Raw genomic sequence first — 19,438 nt, 5'->3', positions numbered from 1 at the left:
AACCTCTGATCAGTCCGGGTCAACCCCAGAAAGACTTCAGCATCAGAAATTGCTGAGAAATTAAGGAAGGGGCTAAAAAGTGAGGCTGATATTAGTGCAATTAATAATCAAAGGTCTTTATATTGACCAGCTGCCCTTCTTGGGTATACTTATGTGCTTGTAGCCAGGTGTTTGGCCCCTTGACAAAATACTCAACAAAGTCAGTCAGAGAAAGACAAATACCGTATGACTTCACTCATATGTGGAATTTAAAAAACAAAACAAGCAAAGGGAAAAAAAAAATGAGAGACAGAGGCGGGGGGTGAGGAGGGCAGAGGGGAGAGAGTCAAAACAAGAAACAGACTCTTAATTACAGAGAACAATTTGATGGTTATGAGGGTGGGGGTGGTTCAGTAGGTGATAGGGATTATGGAGGGCACTTGTCATGAGCACAGGGTGCCATGTATGGGACTGTTGAATTATCATATTGTGCACTTGAAACTAATATAACACTGTATGTTAACTGAAATTCAAAAAACAAAAAGTTCTCGAAAGTCTGGGATATTTATACTTGAGAGTAAAACCTTCCTTTTCTTGGCATGTGGGGATCCTCAGAACAAAATCTGGCTCAAAGCTGAGTCTGAGACCCAATTTCTTAGCCATGATTGTGTCATTGGGGGTAAGTTACTTAGGTTCATTGCATCACTTTCCTCGTTTATAAAAGTATATCAAGGGGCGCCTGGGTGGCGCAGTCGGTTAAGCGTCCGACTTCAGCCAGGTCACGATCTCGCGGTCCGTGAGTTCGAGCCCCGCGTCAGGCTCTGGGCTGATGGCTCGGAGCCTGGAGCCTGTTTCCGATTCTGTGTCTCCCTCTCTCTCTGCCCCTCCCCCGTTCATGCTCTGTCTCTCTCTGTCCCAAAAATAAATAAAAAACGTTGAAAAAAATTTAAAAAAAATAAAAATAAAAAAATAAAAAATAAAAAATAAAAGTATATCAATCATAAAAGGTGGTTGTGAGGACTTAAAGAAATCTTGTAAACACAAGTGCTTTTGCACAGTGCCTCAAACATAAAAATAATTCAACAGATGACAGTCATTGTCATTGTTATTGTTAGTGATGAATTAGTTGCTTTATGTAGAAAAGAAAGGAATCCGAAGGTTAGGTGTTGGGGAAAAAGAGGAGTACTTCTTTTAATTATGTAAAAAGAAATAGGGGAGAATGGGTATTAATGTAAGTGCATGTGGATCACAAATTAAAACCCTAACCCCATTTTCTTTACCAATACCTACTTACGTAGAAGGAATCAATTTACAAAAAGACTCCAAAGAACCTAGAAATGTCTATTATAAAATTGTATTAAAATGGCATCCATCTGAAATTCCAAATATACAGAAACAACACTGTTTTGAGAAAATTCATGTGCTGTGGGTATTTCTAAGCCAGAAGATGAATTTTTTTTCTTAAAAAAAAATTCTCTACACAGTGTCATTAACATCCAATATTATATTCAAAGAGTCTTCAGTGTGCTGTGGTGGGAAGAACAAATGGCCAGCTACAAAAATAAAAGTGCTTTTCAGTCTTCTGTTTTATGCTAAAAAGTACGTAAATTTTGCTTATCAACACATTGGTTTGTTTTAATATAAGAATACTTTTACTTCACATGTAGTAAACATTGAGGTCTAGGAAGATATACCGTGTTCTTCACCTACCCTTGGCACACTACTAAAACCTTCGATTTGGGATAGATCAATATTTTTAGGTAAACATCAAAAGCAATAACAAAAGTTTACTAAAATTGTTTTATTCTAATTAAGTTCCTACTTATAAAATGCCGAGAGGTCATCACATAAGATGACTGGTCACTTTGATTTTTTTTAATGTTTAGTTTTGAGAGAGAGAGGGAGAGGAAGAGGGAGAGAGAGAGAGAGTGAGCGAGCATGCTAGGAAAGAGGGCAGAGAGAATCCCAGTCTCCATTCCATCGGTGCAGAGTCGTCCTGGGCTCCAACCCACGAGCCATGAGATCATTACCAGAGCCAAAACCAAGAGTTGGGTCGCTTAACTGACTGAGCTACCTAGGGGCCCCTCAGTTTGATTTTTTTTAATCAATCAAAATTGTTTTTATGTATTAATATTTAAAAACATAGTGATTAACCTATCGTTTTCAATTTTGAATCAACTTTGGTCTAAGAATAATACTTCCTAATACACATAAATGTAAATTACTGTCAATAAAATAGTTGCTCATAGCAATTACTACTTGTTTCATACTTTGTATCTATATATTGCAACTAGTGAATAGGGAAGATACTCCAAAATTGAGACACTTGTAGTTTCCCTAGCTTGTTCTGAACCTGTTTATGTTTATAGGCCATTTTTTTCCTGACTTTATCGTCTAATTGTCACTGATGAGCAGAGCCAAATTTCTTTGTTCATCAGACTTTCTTTCAATAATTTCCATTTGTGAGAAGTCTCTGACCATCTATATGTTTCTAATGGGATATCAAAGATTCAATCTTAATCGTATAAAAATCCTAATAAAAATTAACCAACAAAAAGCCATCTTTTTATGACATCAGTTATGTTTTCATTCAAACCTGAGTTTCTCCTTTTCTGATCTTGACACTTACTACTCTTTAAAAATGTGAAATGTTTGGGGCACTTGGCTGGCTCAGTCAGTGCAGCATGGGACTTTTGATTTTGGGGTCACGAGTTTGAGCTCCATATTGGGCATGGAGTTTATTCAGTAAGAAAAAATATATTTTAGAAAATGTGAGATGTTTTCCTTTCACTGATTCTGTAATAGTCTTTAGTAATTATCAACTTAATGAGGATCTGGATAAAATATCCACTTAAAATCATAAAGAACCTTAAGTAATATACAATCAAGTTATCCTAATTTCTCTTTAGGATTCTAAATTCGCTCAAAAATATTTCTTGAATACCTCCTATTATGGGCAAGACACTCTTCTGGGTTAACTGTGTACCAGAAATATCAAGATGTATAAGCTTCTCCCTGAAAAGAGAGGATAATCTAGTATGTTTCCAATAGAGGTGTTCAAAAGTACTGACATATCTTTTTTCAATGTTTATTTTTGAGAGAGAGACAGAATGCTAGTGGGTTAGGTGCAGAGACAGAGGGAGACAGAATCTAAAGCAGGCTGCAGGCTCCAGGCTCTGAGCTCAGTACAGAGCCCAACGTGGGGCTCAAACTCACGAGCTGTGAGATCATGACCTGAGCTGAAGTTGGACGCTCAAACGACTGAGCCACCCAGGCGCCCCAAAGGTACTGACATATCAAACTCCTTTGAGCATTTTCTATGAAATATACCTAACCACATTCTTAAAATTAAACCGTTTTCTTCTGGCATAATGTTAACTGTCACATTACCTGTGGAAAGGTAATGTAGAACATTACTTTGGAGGAGCCTAAGCTCTAAATGTGAAAGAATACATATAAAAAGGCAGTACCCAAAACAGCAAATATATTTAGACCAAAATTTACAAACAAAATGTACAGTTACAAATAGATTCTAGTGAAGATTTTACTTTAAAAAAATCTACCCACTAACACATTAAATATAAATGCATTTTAATCAGCAATGCAATTTTTAATAGACTTATGAAAACAATGGTCATAAAAATGGTCTTCTGTACAATTTTGTATTTATTAAGAAGAGCAAGATAGAAAGCTATGCAAAGATAAATCCAAATATCTCAGAGAAGAGTTTAGTCAGAGCAAACTGAAAATTTTTTAATTAAATAATAGCGTAACTGAAAATTATAGGAAGAGGAAGAACTTGACTCCTTAATTCATCACAGAACAGTATACATTTTTTTAAAAGACATTTTTTAGGGGATAGTGCTTTTGTGGTTTTAGCAATGTATCATATAAGGAGACAAAGTGAGTCATTGTTAGGTTGATAAACATCTCCATGTTAACTGTTTTTTAGTGGGATGGTATGGTTTTGCTCTAAAATAATTCCTACCACTCCAAGTAACTTCTTCATAAACATATGGTATATAAAATGAAAGCCATAAGAAAATTGGCTTTATTAATTGTCAGATCTAGTTTTTAATCTTTGGGTTAAAGTAACCAATCTATCCCTCCTATAAATACTTTCTCCATACTGTCAGTTACTTTGATGTTCTAAAATGGTGGCTTTCATTTAGGATGTTACCTCTTGTCATTTTATAGTTTTTTGTTTGAGGAGAAGAATTCATCAAAGTGGATATTCTGTAACTTTGTGGTTAACAAATTGGCTCAAGTCACATTTCTAGCTCAGAACTTTTTTGGTCACAGAGAATTATCTATCAAAATATTATCTTTGTGGCTGTAAAGTCATCTGTAGGCTACCTTTTGAATCTGATTTTTAGTACCATCTTGAGATTATGTTATAAAGAATGCAGAATATACACCTTTATATCTGGCTTTCTCAGAGTAAAGAGACAGCTTTAAAGTTAATTTGCTTAATATTGGCCTGGAAATTTAAAAGATTCTATTTAACGTTAATTTAACTGTTTTGTAGCTATAAGCTCATAATTTTAATTCGTGTCTTTTCTGCTGTACTATTTCATTTGGATGTTGATACAAATACATAACCAAATATTGGAAAACTTCAAATCAACCTGCTACCAACCATGAACTCTAATATATGGGTATTTTTTATGACTATCACTTTTGATATATTAAAATCATTCAGTAACTGTTTTTGCACATTACATGAAAAATTAATTTTTAATATTTTATTGAAAGCATTAGGAAAGTCTTATTTTAAACACAGAAATAATCGGACTGTAACAATGCTGCATAGATAGTGGTATACGAGTTCCCTGACACTAAGTGACTTCTACCTAACAAAGACTTCAATTTTCAAGTCACCAGGTAGAAAATGGTAGAGGCATTATTTCCCCTCTCTGAGGCTGGAAAAATGGCTTCAATGGTGAGAAGTCACACTACTTAAAACAACAAAGATTAGATTATCCCCTAATTTAACTCCACTCCCCTCTTGTTATTTCTCAGATATGAAAATTTAGAACGTAAGAATTTTTGGAAGGGAATAGGAGGTAAATTACCTCTTAGGGGATACCCTGATCAGTGCCTGCTTTAATCAGACAAAACACTGAATTAAGTTTTAAAAATTACGACCACACCATTATGCATAACTAAAATTGCCAACATGAACACTTTTTTTAAACATAATACATTACATGTATACAAGAAAAAAAAATGACCTGTTTCCAATCCTTTGACTTTCAGTAGGAAAAAATGTCATCACTAATGGAAGATTTGAAAAACAATTTTTCATGACATAGCATTAACTCTAGAGAGATCAGAATCATTTCTGAAGAATGAAAATAGCCTAAATCAGTGAGAAACTGCTAAATTTCTTTTAAATGTTTACTTTTTGAAAGGGAAGACAATTTATTTGGAGGAAATTTGTAGCTGGAAACATTGTTCATTAAAACACTGTTACCCTGAGAAAAACTCTTAAAATTGCCAGTGCTTTTGGAGCCCCCACGGTAGTGCAGGAAGGAGCAATTTGTAGGCATCTAGCTTCTTACAGTTACCTACATGAAGAATGTTTTGATCTTAAACAGTGATCTGGGCTTCACTGCTAAACTGGTAAGAGGCCACAAGCAAGACATCTGAATGTGGTAGACCCTAAGTACATTTGTGCACTCGTTTCTTCCTTTATTCTTTTTTAAGAGCTTGTAATTCTTAAATGGTCTTGGACCCAAGCCTACTGTTCACAAAAAAATAATCTTTTGTAAGCAAATTCAAAGTTTACTTCTAATAGGAAACAAACTGTCTGGTCTACATTCTCTAACCTATGCCTAGAAAATAAGGCATTAGTAATTCTTCACTGGCCACTGCAGAGCATCGGCAAGTGTTTTCTTTCTAATCGGAGGCATATGCAAACATTCCTCAAAGTGCATTGTTATTTTTAACATCTCTTATGCATGGACACAGCATCAGCATTTATGACTCCTTACATACTTTAGGATAAAATGCTTATTCCCAACATCTTACATATACCATAATTACTTGAGAAAAGACAAAGTGAAACAAGCTACAGAAGTAGCAAGATATTTTTCACAAATAAAAAAATAAGATACAAAAAATGGCAAGTTAGTGATGACCGGTAGTATGAACTCTCAGTAATATTCCACGTTGGGTTCCAGATTAAGATTTGACAAGTTTGAAGCCTTGTCCTGTGTCCAGCACAGTAGGAAGAAACCAACTCATTTTTAATCTTTTCAAACACCGAAAACAAGTTTTGCAGATCCAAAACAGGTTCAGACCACACAACCAGTTGGCCAAATGCACTAGTGGATACGTGATACGAGGGAAGTGTAACATCCAGTGCTTGGCCACGTCACTGCCCGTTGGCAGGTGCAGAGTGTAGTCACTCCACCGTTTTGACACACCATACACCGCTTTCACAGTGCGTCCCTTTTCGGTCCAGCAGATGTTATTACTGGGGTTGCAGTTATATTCTACCCAGTCTTTTGTGAAGTCGCCCAGCTGTGGTGGGTCAGCTTCTTCAATATCGATGGTCTTTGTCATCTCGGCTCCTTGGACTGCAATGTACTGATCATTGATTTTTCTCACTTCTTTCACCCAAGGGGTTGGATTCTCACTGTCTAACACGATAATGAGGCGAGAACAGAAGGAACCGTTCTTTTCTCTCCACCATTCTAAAAGTGTGTCGAGGCGCAGTATGTCTCCACCTGTGAACAAAAGAAAATTCAACAGAATAATCATTTCTGAAGGCTCCTCTTGGTATATTTTTTTTAAGTTCTTGAAATTAAATATGTAGGCAAAAAAAAAAATAGATGGAACTTCCTTTTAAAGTATCTTTTAGAGGAGTTTTTCTTTTTTTAAAAAAAAAGAAGTTTTACCTTTCAACTTCAGGTAAAAAAAAAATCCTTATTACATTAAAAGAAGGGATATGTTATAATTAAGAAAATTGTTTTCTAAGGTTCAATTTAGTGAAAAAATTAAAATTTAGTGATAAAATTAATATTTAGTGATAAGAATTAAAAGCTAATCTTCTACATCAAGGGCAGCAAATTATGGCTCCTGGGCAAATTCAGTATGCCACCTGTGTGTGTATGGCCTGAGAGCTAAGAACGGATTTTACATTTTTACATGGTTAAAAATCAAAAGACAAAAGTTTGTGACAGTGCAAATCATAGGAGACTTAAATTTCATATTATTATTTCCATAAATAACATTCATTTACATTCTGTCTATGGCTGCTTTTGCTCTATAATGCCTGAGCTGAGCAGTTACAATAGGGACCTTGGGACCTACTAAGCCAAAAACACCTGGCCCTTTACAGAAAAAGTCTGTCGACCCTTGTTCTACATCACTGATAAATTAATGTTACCTTGCTGCGTATGTAGGCACCTACCTAAGGAAAAAGAAAAGCTTTTCCTACCTGTACCAAGAGTGTGTTTAGAATGGATTTTTAAATTCATTTTATACCTGAAAAACAACACAGGATTTAAATATATATATGTACATACCCAGAAAGGTCTAAGCAAATTTGCCTTACAGCTAGTAGTTTTTACATTTGGTTCATTATACATAGGTTTTTTTGTTAATTTTGATTTTTAGATAGATTGCTCTAAAACACTATCTATCTTGACTATTTAATTTTTGGCATCTTCTTAAAATTTTGTGCCCTAGGCAATTGCCATCCTCACTCACCCTACTCCTGGCTCTGTCTCAATGGTACATTAATATTAATACAATCATTCAAATTCCAGGAATTTATCCTAAGGAAAGGGCAGAAAGGGGGACAAAAATTACTTATAAAGATCTTCCTCCCACTGCTAAGACAGTGTAAAATCTGAAACAACCAGGGGAATGAAAATAAAGTCTGAGGGAGTTTTATAATAAAATGGTATTTATAGAAACATTTTAATAATGAGAAAATATGATACTAGGAGAAAAAGCATGACATGGAAGTCTATCTACAAGAATAGCTGCAGTGGTTATTGCTGGGTGTTTGGATTTTAGGTGGTTTTTGTTACACTTTCCTGTATTTTCCACAATTTTCACATTACGTATATGTCACTTTTATGATTAGAAAAAAATGTTAACATGGTATAATTTACTAGCACAAGCTCCAACAACCTCAGATACGTATTTCTACCTAGAGCAACCATCCTCTTTGCTAAACTAACAAAACGACAACACTGGAGAGAGCGGGAATCCTTTAGAATTTGGACTCCATGAGTAATATGACCTCTGAAGCCAGGGCATAACAAATTCTTTTTTTTTTTTTAATTTTTTTTTTTAACGTTTATTTATTTTTGAGACAGAGAGAGACAGAGCATGAACAGGGGAGGGGCAGAGAGAGAGGGAGACACAGAATTGGAAACAGGCTCCAGGCTCTGAGCCATCAGCCCAGAGCCCGACGCGGGGCACAAATTCTTTATGTATCATTAATACTCTTCTTTTCAGCCTGCTGTATCTTAGACTTCTGACAATGAAAAAGCTGTTTCATGAATTGATATCCTACTCCTGCTTATCATTTCAGAGGCACTATTTCAATATATGCCCCCACATATTACTAATGTGTTATTTCACAGAGAGCTCCAGAAGATACCTTTTATTATATGGTGAAATACTAACTTTTCATTATTGCCAGTTCTATTCAATTTCTCTAGAGATCAGGGAATGATACAGATTACAAGAGCTATTATACAAATTCCATCTGCCACAAAACATCATTGTCTAACTTGCCTTCTACAACTATTTCAATAAATATTCTAAAATGCACATTCTACACTAATTCTCTTATATACATGCTCTTTAGATATCAATAAGAGATTTAAAGGAGCATTAAAGCCTTTTCAATGAATATTTCTCTTCTGTTTTGTTTTTGCTCTACTCTCTCCTGTAAATAGGATCTATGTTGCATTTGGCTTTTGGCCCAGATGCAAAGTACTTACATTTATCTCAGCTAACAACCATCTAATGCGGTTAAAGTAATTGAGACTGTTTTTTTAAAGACTTTGTTTATCTGTGATAAACTGCTTTACAGATTACCTACTTTTTTTTTTCCATTTATTTCTCTCTGGTCATTATATTAATTGTTTTTTACCCTCAAAGAGGCAAAAATATCAGGTTCATATTATGAAACCCCATAAATGTAAGAAGACTACATATTGTAAGAAGCACTTTGAGTAAAGGTATGTGATATAAGGGCAAACACAAATTTTCTTTTTCAGAATGGTATTTAGTTCTGGACCTGCTCTTAACTTGCTAACTCAGGTAAAATCCAGTCATGATGTTTCCTATTTTACAGGTTTTTAGAAAGACAACTATTAATAAATTCTCAGGGCTTAAAGTTCTTTGTCACGTGGGGTGGAATGGATTAAAGCATTTTCCTCAGAGCAGGGGTGCTCAGTACTATTTTTGAGTACTATCTGCTTTTGAGTGCTATGTCTCTGGCAGCCCAGGGCAGGAACTGACTGAAAGGAAGGCTCTGCCTCTGCCCCTGGTTCGACCTGGTTACCTATGGGCTTGGTGCCTCAAGCTGAGAGAGTATAAAGTTGCCGAATTAGGGACGATGCTACACCTACCCCTCTTGGAGAAGGCAAAGCCATCTCAAGTGGTGCTTTCTCCATTGTGTTTTTCCACTTTTTACAATAATGTCTCCAACAAAGAAAGTTACACATACAAGAATAAATTTTGGCTAAGAAAGGAATTCTATAATGGTTAACTTACTGGTGACATAATTTAAAAAATATTATAAAGATACCATTCCAGAATGTAACTGCTAGACATTTAACTAAAATAAAGCCATACGATAGAGTTTTTAAGTCTTCATAAATTATTGCTAACTCATAATGAATTTAAGAACACTGATGACTATGTTATTTATCTTGATGTCTATAATTTTTTCTATGAAAAGAAAAAGCGGATATAAATAGTGAACTGAACATCTAGAACTTATTTCTAAAGACATCTTTTAAAAGATACTTGAGGGGCACCTGGGTGGTTTAGTCAGTTGAAATCCGACTGTAGCTCAAGTCATGATCTCGTGGTCCATGAGTTCAAGCCCCACGTCAGGCTCTGTGCTGACAGCTCAGGGCCTGGAGCCTGCTTTGGGTTCTGTATCTCCCTCTCTCTCTGCCCCTCCCCCGCGACTGCTCTGTCTCTGTCTCTCTCTCAAAAATAAACATCAAAAAAAATTAAAAAATAAAAGATACTTGAAATAAATTTTAAAAGATTTAAGAGGAAAAATAGAAACTTTCTGAAAAATGTTTTTACTAATAAATCCTTCATGTACACATATAAGCTTACTTTTAATATTACTTTTTTAAAATACTTAAAAATAACTAAGGATACATGCATGACCACCAAAATTATGCCTTTTTCCTCATTTGATTTGGGAAGAGTTTATTATTATAAGCCTTGCAATAAGTTTTCAATAATCAATCTGTAGTTTTAACTCTGAAATTCTATTTCTGTCAAGATTTTTGAATTGAATAGAACTTTTTCTCCTGTGCTCTAAGGAAAAGTACACAGAATGCTATACTTTCCCTAGAATTAAAATAGTCATAAAGGTTAAAAAGGGGTTTTCTACATTGAGTTCTAAAAAGTTAAAAGGTCAAGTAAAATACTGCACAAACTATATTCAACTAACTTTGATGTTGACTACCCTCTTCTACAGTATTTCAAAAATGGATGAATGATGCTAACAAAAATACGTACTTAACCAAAACATGCAATTTCTCTACCTTAATGGTTTTTGTCTCTGGCAGCACATGGTACAATGGGGAAAAACATATTTTATGGGCAAAGCAGGTCTGGATTTGAATCATAGTGCCTTCACTTACCAGTTGTATGACCAGAGATAGGTAACAACTTTAAGCTTTCATTTTATTCTTTGAAAAACGAAGTGACAGAGGTGACAGTACTTACCTCAAAGTATTTCAAGTAAAGATTAAATCTAACGTATATCAAGTACCAAGCATAGTAACTATGCTTCAAATGTGCCCAATAAATTTTGCCTTTACTCCTAGACAGCCATTAAGTTATTAAATATTTACTTGTAAAACTAAAAATTACAACAATACTTTTATGATAAAACCCTGGTTATAAATCTGGCATGAAATTAGTAAGACCATGATGGTTTAAAATCAGCTCTATTTTAAACCTTGAGTTTGTTCCCTTTCTTCTATAATATTCTATAATATTTATGAGAAAAAGCAGGATATAATTAAGTTCTAGAAGAACTATTTCTAACATAAAATAAGAAAATTACTCTTTTTCATGATTGATTCAATGATTTCATCCATCTATCAGTTACTTAAGGATCCCTAGTACATGCAAGGATCTGTGCTAGGTGCAAATAATTCATAAAACAAAGCCCATGACTTACATGCTCTCTAATCTAGTTAGAAAGCCCAATGAACAAATTTACATATAAAATAGATCTCATTTTACCCTTGGCAGGGAGATTTAGGATTACTCCCTCATTTTACAGATGTGAAAACTGAAACTGAGGGAAGTTAGGTAACTTGTCAAAAATAACACTGTTGTGGCAAAATCAGGGCCAGAACCAAGGTCTCCTGACCTAAGTCAGGATGTGTGCAGAACTAACATTTAAAGACTTGGAAATCAATTTCCATAACATTTAAAGACTTAGAACTACTAGTCAAGTTAATCAGCTTCTGAAAAATGTAACTGTATTTAATAATTCTGAAAATACGTTAAAGGGAAACTGACAATAAGTCTCAGATTAAGCAGATCTTTTTTCTCCTAATCAATACAAGACATAATTCTCAAAACCTTTATAGAGATTATTAATATTATGCTAAACAGGTATGCTAAAGAAAAAAAAAGTTCTATGTATACTTAGTAAACTGTGAAGTAGAAAATGAAGAATTTTGGAAATTTAATGTTTGAGTGTGAAGGGTATATTTCCACAAATAGGTCAATCTTCCTAAAAGTGAAATTGCCAGAGGTGCATTTACCTGCAAGAGCCCACTCTCCTGTGCTGTGGGTATGCCCACTGTAATACAAAACATATGTATCATGTCTAGGTCCATCCACAGTCCGAAGTTCAAGGAAAGCTTTCAGTTTGGAATGAAGAGTATCAAAGGACAGTCCACTTGTGGAATAGTCACATCCATAGGTCTCAATCATATGATATGCAAAAAATCTTTGGATAGCATTGAGCATGCCAGTAGACCTCAAATTTAACTCCTGTACATGTTCTGGTGGAAGAAGTGTTGGCTGACCATCAGGACTGAAGGAAAAAAAAAAAAAAAGATGATTTTGGTGTTTAAAGAATGTTCATTCTATATTACATTCTTATTCTTCATTTATAATTAAGAATCGTAATAGTTGCTGATAACTAAATGGCACGATTTTTAAAAATCACTTTTAATATATATATATATATATTATATTATATATATTATATATATAATATAAAATATATAAATATAAATATATTTAATATATTTATTAAATTTAAATATAAATATAAAAATCAATTTTAATAATCACCAAACTGAAAGCTAGGAAAAGATATCCAAATGTTGACAATACTATTCTTTGTTCTATACTCATATCCTTTTCCCAAATGACTGATAATTGAATAAGACTTTCTAAAAGCAAGATTATATTGATTTTACCCTGTGTTTTAAGAACACCCACATGGGAACTATAACGAAAGAACTTTTTTCCTTGAGAAAAAAATTTTAACAAAGTAAGGAAGCAATATGGTTTTTATTTCTATATTGAAAAAAGACACAGTCTTTATAAAATGCATTCAAGTTCTACTAACTTAAGGAACTTGAATGACAGAAAGTATCTGTTAGTAAATGGCATTTTAAAACAATTATTAAAATTTCGGTCCATTGCCTTATACTACTGAACACTAACTAAAGACAGATCTGATCCTAGAACAAACATAAAATGGTACTCTAGTAAAGATGATAAACCAAGTCTTAAGGCTACAAGAATCAAAATAATATCAATATTGAAGTGGAAAAAAAAATCATCACTCCCATCCAGAAAAGGAATTTAAGCAATTTTGAAAACTTTACATTTTGCTGCAGGTATTATCAGTAATATTCAAATAACACTAGTTTTCATTAAAATAATAAGGCATTTTGTTCTTATTTTGTATTTGTAACACTTAGCAATCAAAAAGTAAAAGAATAAGCAACACATTAACAAAAATTAGAATAAAAATCTGTGCAAATTACTACTTCCACATATTCTCTCTGCTGAGCTGTCACTTCTTTATGGGACCCTTTTAAATCTATTTCTTTTACTTCTCAAAGAATTTGCAATTTTTTTTTAATGTTTATTTCTGAGACAGAGAGAGACAGAGCATGAGCGGGGGAGGGGCAGAGAGAGAGGGAGACACAGAATCCGAAGCAGGCTCCAGGCTCTGAGCTGTCAGCACAGAGCCCGACGCGGGGCTCGAACTCACAGACCGTGAGATCATGACCTGAGCCGAAGTCGGAAGCTCAACTAACTGAGCCACCCAGGCACCCCAAGAATTTGCAATTTTATAAAGCCTTTAACATGGAGGAAAATGTTTACTACAAATAGTCTATTTTTGGTTTTTATGTCAAATATTTGAAATCAATTTTTTATTTCAAGTCCTCCCCATACCCCACCCTAAAAGCCACCATGGAAAGTATGAAGAATACTTGGTGGTCAAAACACATAAACAGCAAAGAAGGGTGCCTGATTAAGAGTCTGACTCTTGATTTGGGCACAGGTCATGATCTCACTGGTTTGTGAGATTGAGCTCCAGGTCAGGCTCTGTGCTGACAGCACAGGACCTGCTTGGGATTCTCTCCCGCTCTCTCTACCCATCCCCTCCTTGCACACACACTCACACTCTCTCTCTCAAAACAAATAAATAACATTAAAAAAAAAAGCAAAGAACTATTTTTTTCTATTTCCAAGATACTTAACTATGAAAAATATTTTAATGTGGCAATTTTTACAGATTAAACCAATTTACTACACATTTAGGGACAAGAATTATGTTTGGAATAAAACTACAATCAAGTATGTTTAAAAAATTTTTTTAATGCTTACTTATTTTTGAGAGAGAAAGAGAGAGAGCGTGTGCATGCACTGAAGGGACAGACACAGAGGGAGACACAGAATCCAAAGCAGGCTCCACACTCAGAGCTGTCAGCACAGAGCCTGCGTGGGGATTGAACTCACGGATCGTGAGATCATGACTTGAGCCAAAATCAGACGCTCAACTGACTGAGCCACTGAGGCACCCCTCAAACAAATATGTTTAACTTCATTGCCAATTTCCTGAATTCCTGGTATTTGTATGCCAGTTTCCAACGGGCATACTGTTTCTACATTCATATTCTCATTAGCTCTTCATAGCATTCCTCTAAGATGGGAAGAATAGGTATTACTGTTTGCATTTTAGATAAGGACACTGAAGTTCAGAGAAGTTGTGATTTGCCTAGGGTAACACAGAACTAGAATTTAGGGCTCTCAGGTCCCGTATACATTCTATTAAATTTCACCATGTTGTTTCACAGGACATTTTCCTAAACAAGAAAGGGTAGGACCTTTTCTAAAGAAAGGGTAGGACCTTTTCTTAGAACAATCATATCTTCTCATTTTTAGCTCAAATATAAGCTAATCACATTTATAAAAAAATTTTGTTTAACTGGACCCTGAAGATTATATTATTACCAAGAATAAATACAAGTTTTTAAACATTTGGGGTAAATTAAAAAGAATTGCAAGAGTATTATATTTTGAAAATATTACACATTTGAAAAAATGAGCTATCACATTTTATATTCATGTTCATACAAGTATTAGGAAAATTATACTAGATTACTATACCTGCAGAAGTTGGTAGGAATCACAATAGCATATCCAACAGATGTTCCTCCTAAACAGTTACCTAATTCATGGAAGAGTCCATGAGCCATGGATTCCAATGGTAAAACTATCAGAAACATGCTCAGGAAGATTCCATTTGTTGTCTAAAAGAAATTTAAAACAGCATGTTTATACAGTGTGTGACTGCACTTATGTGTGTGCATATGTACATATATTTATATACATGCATATTTATATATTTTCCCTATTTCCAAAAAAGATTAAAAGAATAATCAATAGCCTAAAAACAGTTAGAAGTTGAAGCAGAGAAGTATATATGGATGAGCAATGAAACCTAAATTAATCTTGAAGCTTCCTGGAAGTTGTGGCAAAGCAAATATGGCACATCATATTTTTTTAATTTGTCAGGTAATATCCCACCCAAACTAAAAAAGAGAACACAAATGTAACCTTCTTGATATGACACAAAAAGCCAGAAAACAAATCCCTTCCTGTTAAAAACCACATGCTCTTAATCACTTTTCAAATAACATATTCAAGCATTGGTGGTAGTGCTGAGCATAGCTGCCTTTCAAATAATATACTCCATTACTTTATCAGAAAAGTTACTTTAGAAAGGGCTTGTTTTTCCTGTGAAAAGTCCAAAATTAAGTGAGTAAAATCTTACAGAAAACTTAAGATTCTAAAGCTATCAAAATGAACCCCATTCTTATATTTAAACTTTTTAAGTTTTCCTTTTAAAAGCTCTAGACTGTAAATACAAAACTGTAAAAAAAAAGTGTTATATTAAAAATATATTCATATATATTACGTATGTTATAAATATGCATATACATAATGTCATATATAAAGGGTATTTAAGCATCCTAAAAGCCGAAGAGAAAAAGGCAGGCAGTAAGAAATATTAAAAAGAGGAGGCAAGATTGGGTAGTCACTGATATAAAAAATAAACAAATAAATAAAGGACCCATTTAAGTGAAAAGAAAATGGAAGGATGACAGTCACTGGGTCCTGATCTACAGCTTTACAACACTGATATTATTCCACATTCTTTCTATGTTGCTGCTGGACATATTATATATGGTTCTGTGCTTCTGTGCATGAACACACATTTTTCTAATGCTAACAGATGATTGATTCCATCAGAATTTTAATAAAAAAATAGGTGATTCCCATAACCGAAAAACAGATGTAATACCCTATTTTTGGTACATTGTGTGTTCTCAATTACATAAAATATAGTACATGCTCAATTTAGAAACATTAGAAAACACAAATAAGTAAAAGGATAAGTGATTAAAATCATTGCAAGTACTGTCCTCTACACATGCTTTTTAAAATATTATCGGACTTCACACAATATATATATTCATTTTTTTTACCAACGTAGGATAATATTCTGTAAACTTTCTAATATATTGTAAGCCTATTAATAAATTCTACATCATGTGTAAAGAAATGGCATTACTACCATATGTATAAAATTTTAATTAGCTGAATCCCTATTGCTAGATTCCTTTTAATTTTCTATTGTAATAAAACCAGAATAAGTATTGAGTTCTCTGATTATTTTAAATCCCTTTGATAATTTAAGTTTCATCTTCGGTGAAGTGTTAACTATTTTGCCCCTTTTTCCATGGGACTGCCTTTTTATTATTTACAGATTTGTTTTGCTCTCAGTATGTTTTAGGTAAGACTTTTTTGGGATATATGGCAAATGCCTTTCTCCTCCCCTTAATGCTGTTTTTTGCTTAGCATGTTTTTAATTGTAATGCCATTTTGTGTAAGTTAAATCTTTCTCCACCCAAAGGTCAAGAAGATTATTATTTTTTTTTTTTTTTCAACATTTTTTATTTATTTTTGGGACAGAGAGAGACAGAGCATGAACGGGGGAGGGGCAGAGAGAGAGGGAGACACAGAATCGGAAACAGGCTCCAGGCTCCGAGCCATCAGCCCAGAGCCCGACGCGGGGCTCGAACCCACGGACCGCGAGATCGTGACCTGGCTGAAGTCGGACGCTTAACCGACTGCGCCACCCAGGCGCCCCAAGAAGATTATTTTACATTACCCTTTAAAGGCTTTATTATCTTGACCTTTGCATTTTTTGGCCTGTAATCCAAATGTAATTGATTTTTGTTTGATTATAATCAACTTCACTTTTTTCTAACTGTACACTGAATTACCCAAAAAATCTCAACCATTTCACATTATTCTACAGTGATGTTTCTATCATAAATCAAGTATTCTGGGATTTGTTTTTGTACTCTTTTCTGTTCCACTGGTCTTTTTGTCCTTTCAAATATTTCCTTTGGCCTTTATTTCCTCCTTTCTTTTGGGACTCCAATAAAATAGAGACCTTCTCATTGTATCCTTTTTTGAGACTTACTCTTCTGTGTGTTCCCTATTTTTCTTTTGTGCTCCTTATTGCATAGCTTCTTCTGAAATGTATCTTTGAATTCACTAATGCTCACTTCAGCTTTATCTAACGTTAGTCTTGTGCAATGAATTAATTTCAGGTATTTTAGGAATTTAGGATTTAGAATTTAGGATTCTAAAACTTGCTATTTTTAAGTCTGCCTTGTCACTATTTTATAGTTTCCAACTTCCTACCATTATGTACTATCTTTGCTTTTTCCAGCTTTGTAAATATGATGGTTTTCTGTGTTTGAGAATTCCATGATCACAAGACTTTTTGGTCATCTGTCTGTTGGTCCTGCTGTTTCTTGCTCTTGATACCATGTGTGTGTGTCCCTGGTTATATTTATGAGCAGAACACTGTATGCAAAAATACACACAGAGATATAATTATAGGACTAATTTCAGGCCTAGAATAATCCACTTTCTCCAAGAGGATTTTTGTTGGTTCCTTCCAGGGAGCTGGGGCTATTACAACTACGTATCTTAATCCAGATTGGACCACTTAATCCAGGTCCCATCACTAACAGAACACAAGGTCAGGATACAAATTCATGAGCACCCTGTAATGTACACAGCTTCACGCTTTTCCTTCAGTGTGTCATCTTAAAATGGGAGGTAATTTACCAGAGACCCCACCTCTGAAGTTCTAGACTGACTTGCTCCTCTTGATGGAAATAGAAGTGCAGTTCAGATTTAAACTTTCCTCCACTAACATGTCCACAGGGCCCAGTGTTGAGTATTACTATCCCAGAAGGTATGACGTGTATTTTCATTTATTCAAGTCTTCTTTCAAAGCCTTCATTGGAGTTTTCTATTTCTTTGTAAAAATGTCATAAGTTTCTTTTAAATCTATTTCTAGGCATTTTATGTTTATTGTTCTTTTTTTAAGCCTATTTATCAATTTAGAGGGAGAGCACTTATGAGCAAGGGGGAGAGGCAGAGAGAATCCCAAGCAGGCTCTGTGCTGTCAGTGCAGAGCCCCACATGGGGCTTGAACCCACAAACTGTGAGATAATGACCTGAGCCAAAACCAAGAGTCAGATGCTTACCCAACTGAGCCACTCAGGCACCACATGTTTGTTGTTCTATGAGTGGAATGATTTCTATTGCATTTTCTGATTACTGACTTCTAGGATATTGATTGTTTTTTTATATTTACATGTTATTATTTGCTACCTGAATAGTATTAAACATATATATTCTCACTGTACACCATTTATTTCTTCTTATAGTACCTATATTATACAATTCCAAGAGAATTTACACAGTTTTTATACTGGCTAGGTTAATGATAACTCTATCAACCAAATCAACCTTTTATGAGAGAGTTTACGATGTTAAAGATGCAGTACAATTCTCACAACTATTACTACAGCATTTTCACCTGATTTTTCAGTTTGCTCTTCGGTTTGCCAGGTAGTCATCTTATCTACAAATACTAATAATTTCATTTCTTTCTTATTTTCCAAACATTTACTGCATATGTTGCTCCGGTATAACAAAAAATCTTTTGTGTACAGGGGTTTAATTGATCAAAGGATTACTTCTACATTTTGTCAGCCATTCATATAAAAGAATTACTAAATAACATGACCAATATATGACAACTTTATTATTTCTACCTTTAACTTTATGTAACTCGTACTTTTCTGATCAAGATGGTAATATAAGAAACTAATTCACTATGTTACCATTTATAGCAAGGGTCATAAACACCTTCAGGATTATGTGAAGCAGCTGTGATAAATAGTGGTAAAGATTCTAAAGGAAAGTGCATTGCTGCCTAAAGGCATACATTTTCTTTTTTTTAGAGGCATTTAAAAAATTTATTAAAATATAATTGACCTACAGTGTTATATTAGTTTCAGGTGTACAACACTGTGGTTTGACAATTCTATACATTATTTAGTGCTCACCAGAGTAAGTGTAGTCACCATCTATCACCATACATTTTCACAATATTATTTATATTCTCCGTGCTATACTTTTCATCTCTGTGACTTACTTATTTTATAACTGGAAGTTTGTACCTTTTAATCCCTTTCATCCATTTTGCCCATACCCCCACCATTCACTTGCCCTGTGGCAACTACCAATTTTTTCTCTATATTTAAGAGTCTTGTAGTTTTGTTGATTTGTTTAGATTCCACATGTAAGTGAAATC

At 34.3% G+C, this 19,438-nt stretch overlaps 1 protein-coding gene across 4 annotated transcripts in view; it reads right to left on the bottom strand.

Moving 5' to 3' along the window:
* Nucleotides 1-3,627: 3,627 nt before the first annotated feature.
* The window catches only part of TMEM168 (transmembrane protein 168), a 32,116-nt gene continuing 16,305 nt past the window's right edge, over nucleotides 3,628-19,438 (bottom strand). For all 4 annotated transcript variants that reach the window (XM_058724554.1, XM_058724552.1, XM_058724553.1 and 1 more), the window contains exons 3-5: nucleotides 14,857-14,999; nucleotides 11,982-12,256; nucleotides 3,628-6,713 (exon numbers count right to left, since the gene is read on the bottom strand). In XM_058724554.1, the coding sequence (XP_058580537.1) occupies nucleotides 6,166-6,713; nucleotides 11,982-12,256; nucleotides 14,857-14,999 (966 nt within the window). In that variant the 3' untranslated portion in view covers nucleotides 3,628-6,165. The remainder of the gene's footprint in view (nucleotides 6,714-11,981; nucleotides 12,257-14,856; nucleotides 15,000-19,438) is intronic.

The sequence above is a fragment of the Neofelis nebulosa genome, chromosome 4 (genome assembly GCF_028018385.1).
Source record: "Neofelis nebulosa isolate mNeoNeb1 chromosome 4, mNeoNeb1.pri, whole genome shotgun sequence".
Taxonomy (NCBI): domain Eukaryota; kingdom Metazoa; phylum Chordata; class Mammalia; order Carnivora; family Felidae; genus Neofelis; species Neofelis nebulosa.
This window is presented reverse-complemented; position numbering and strand designations above follow the sequence as displayed.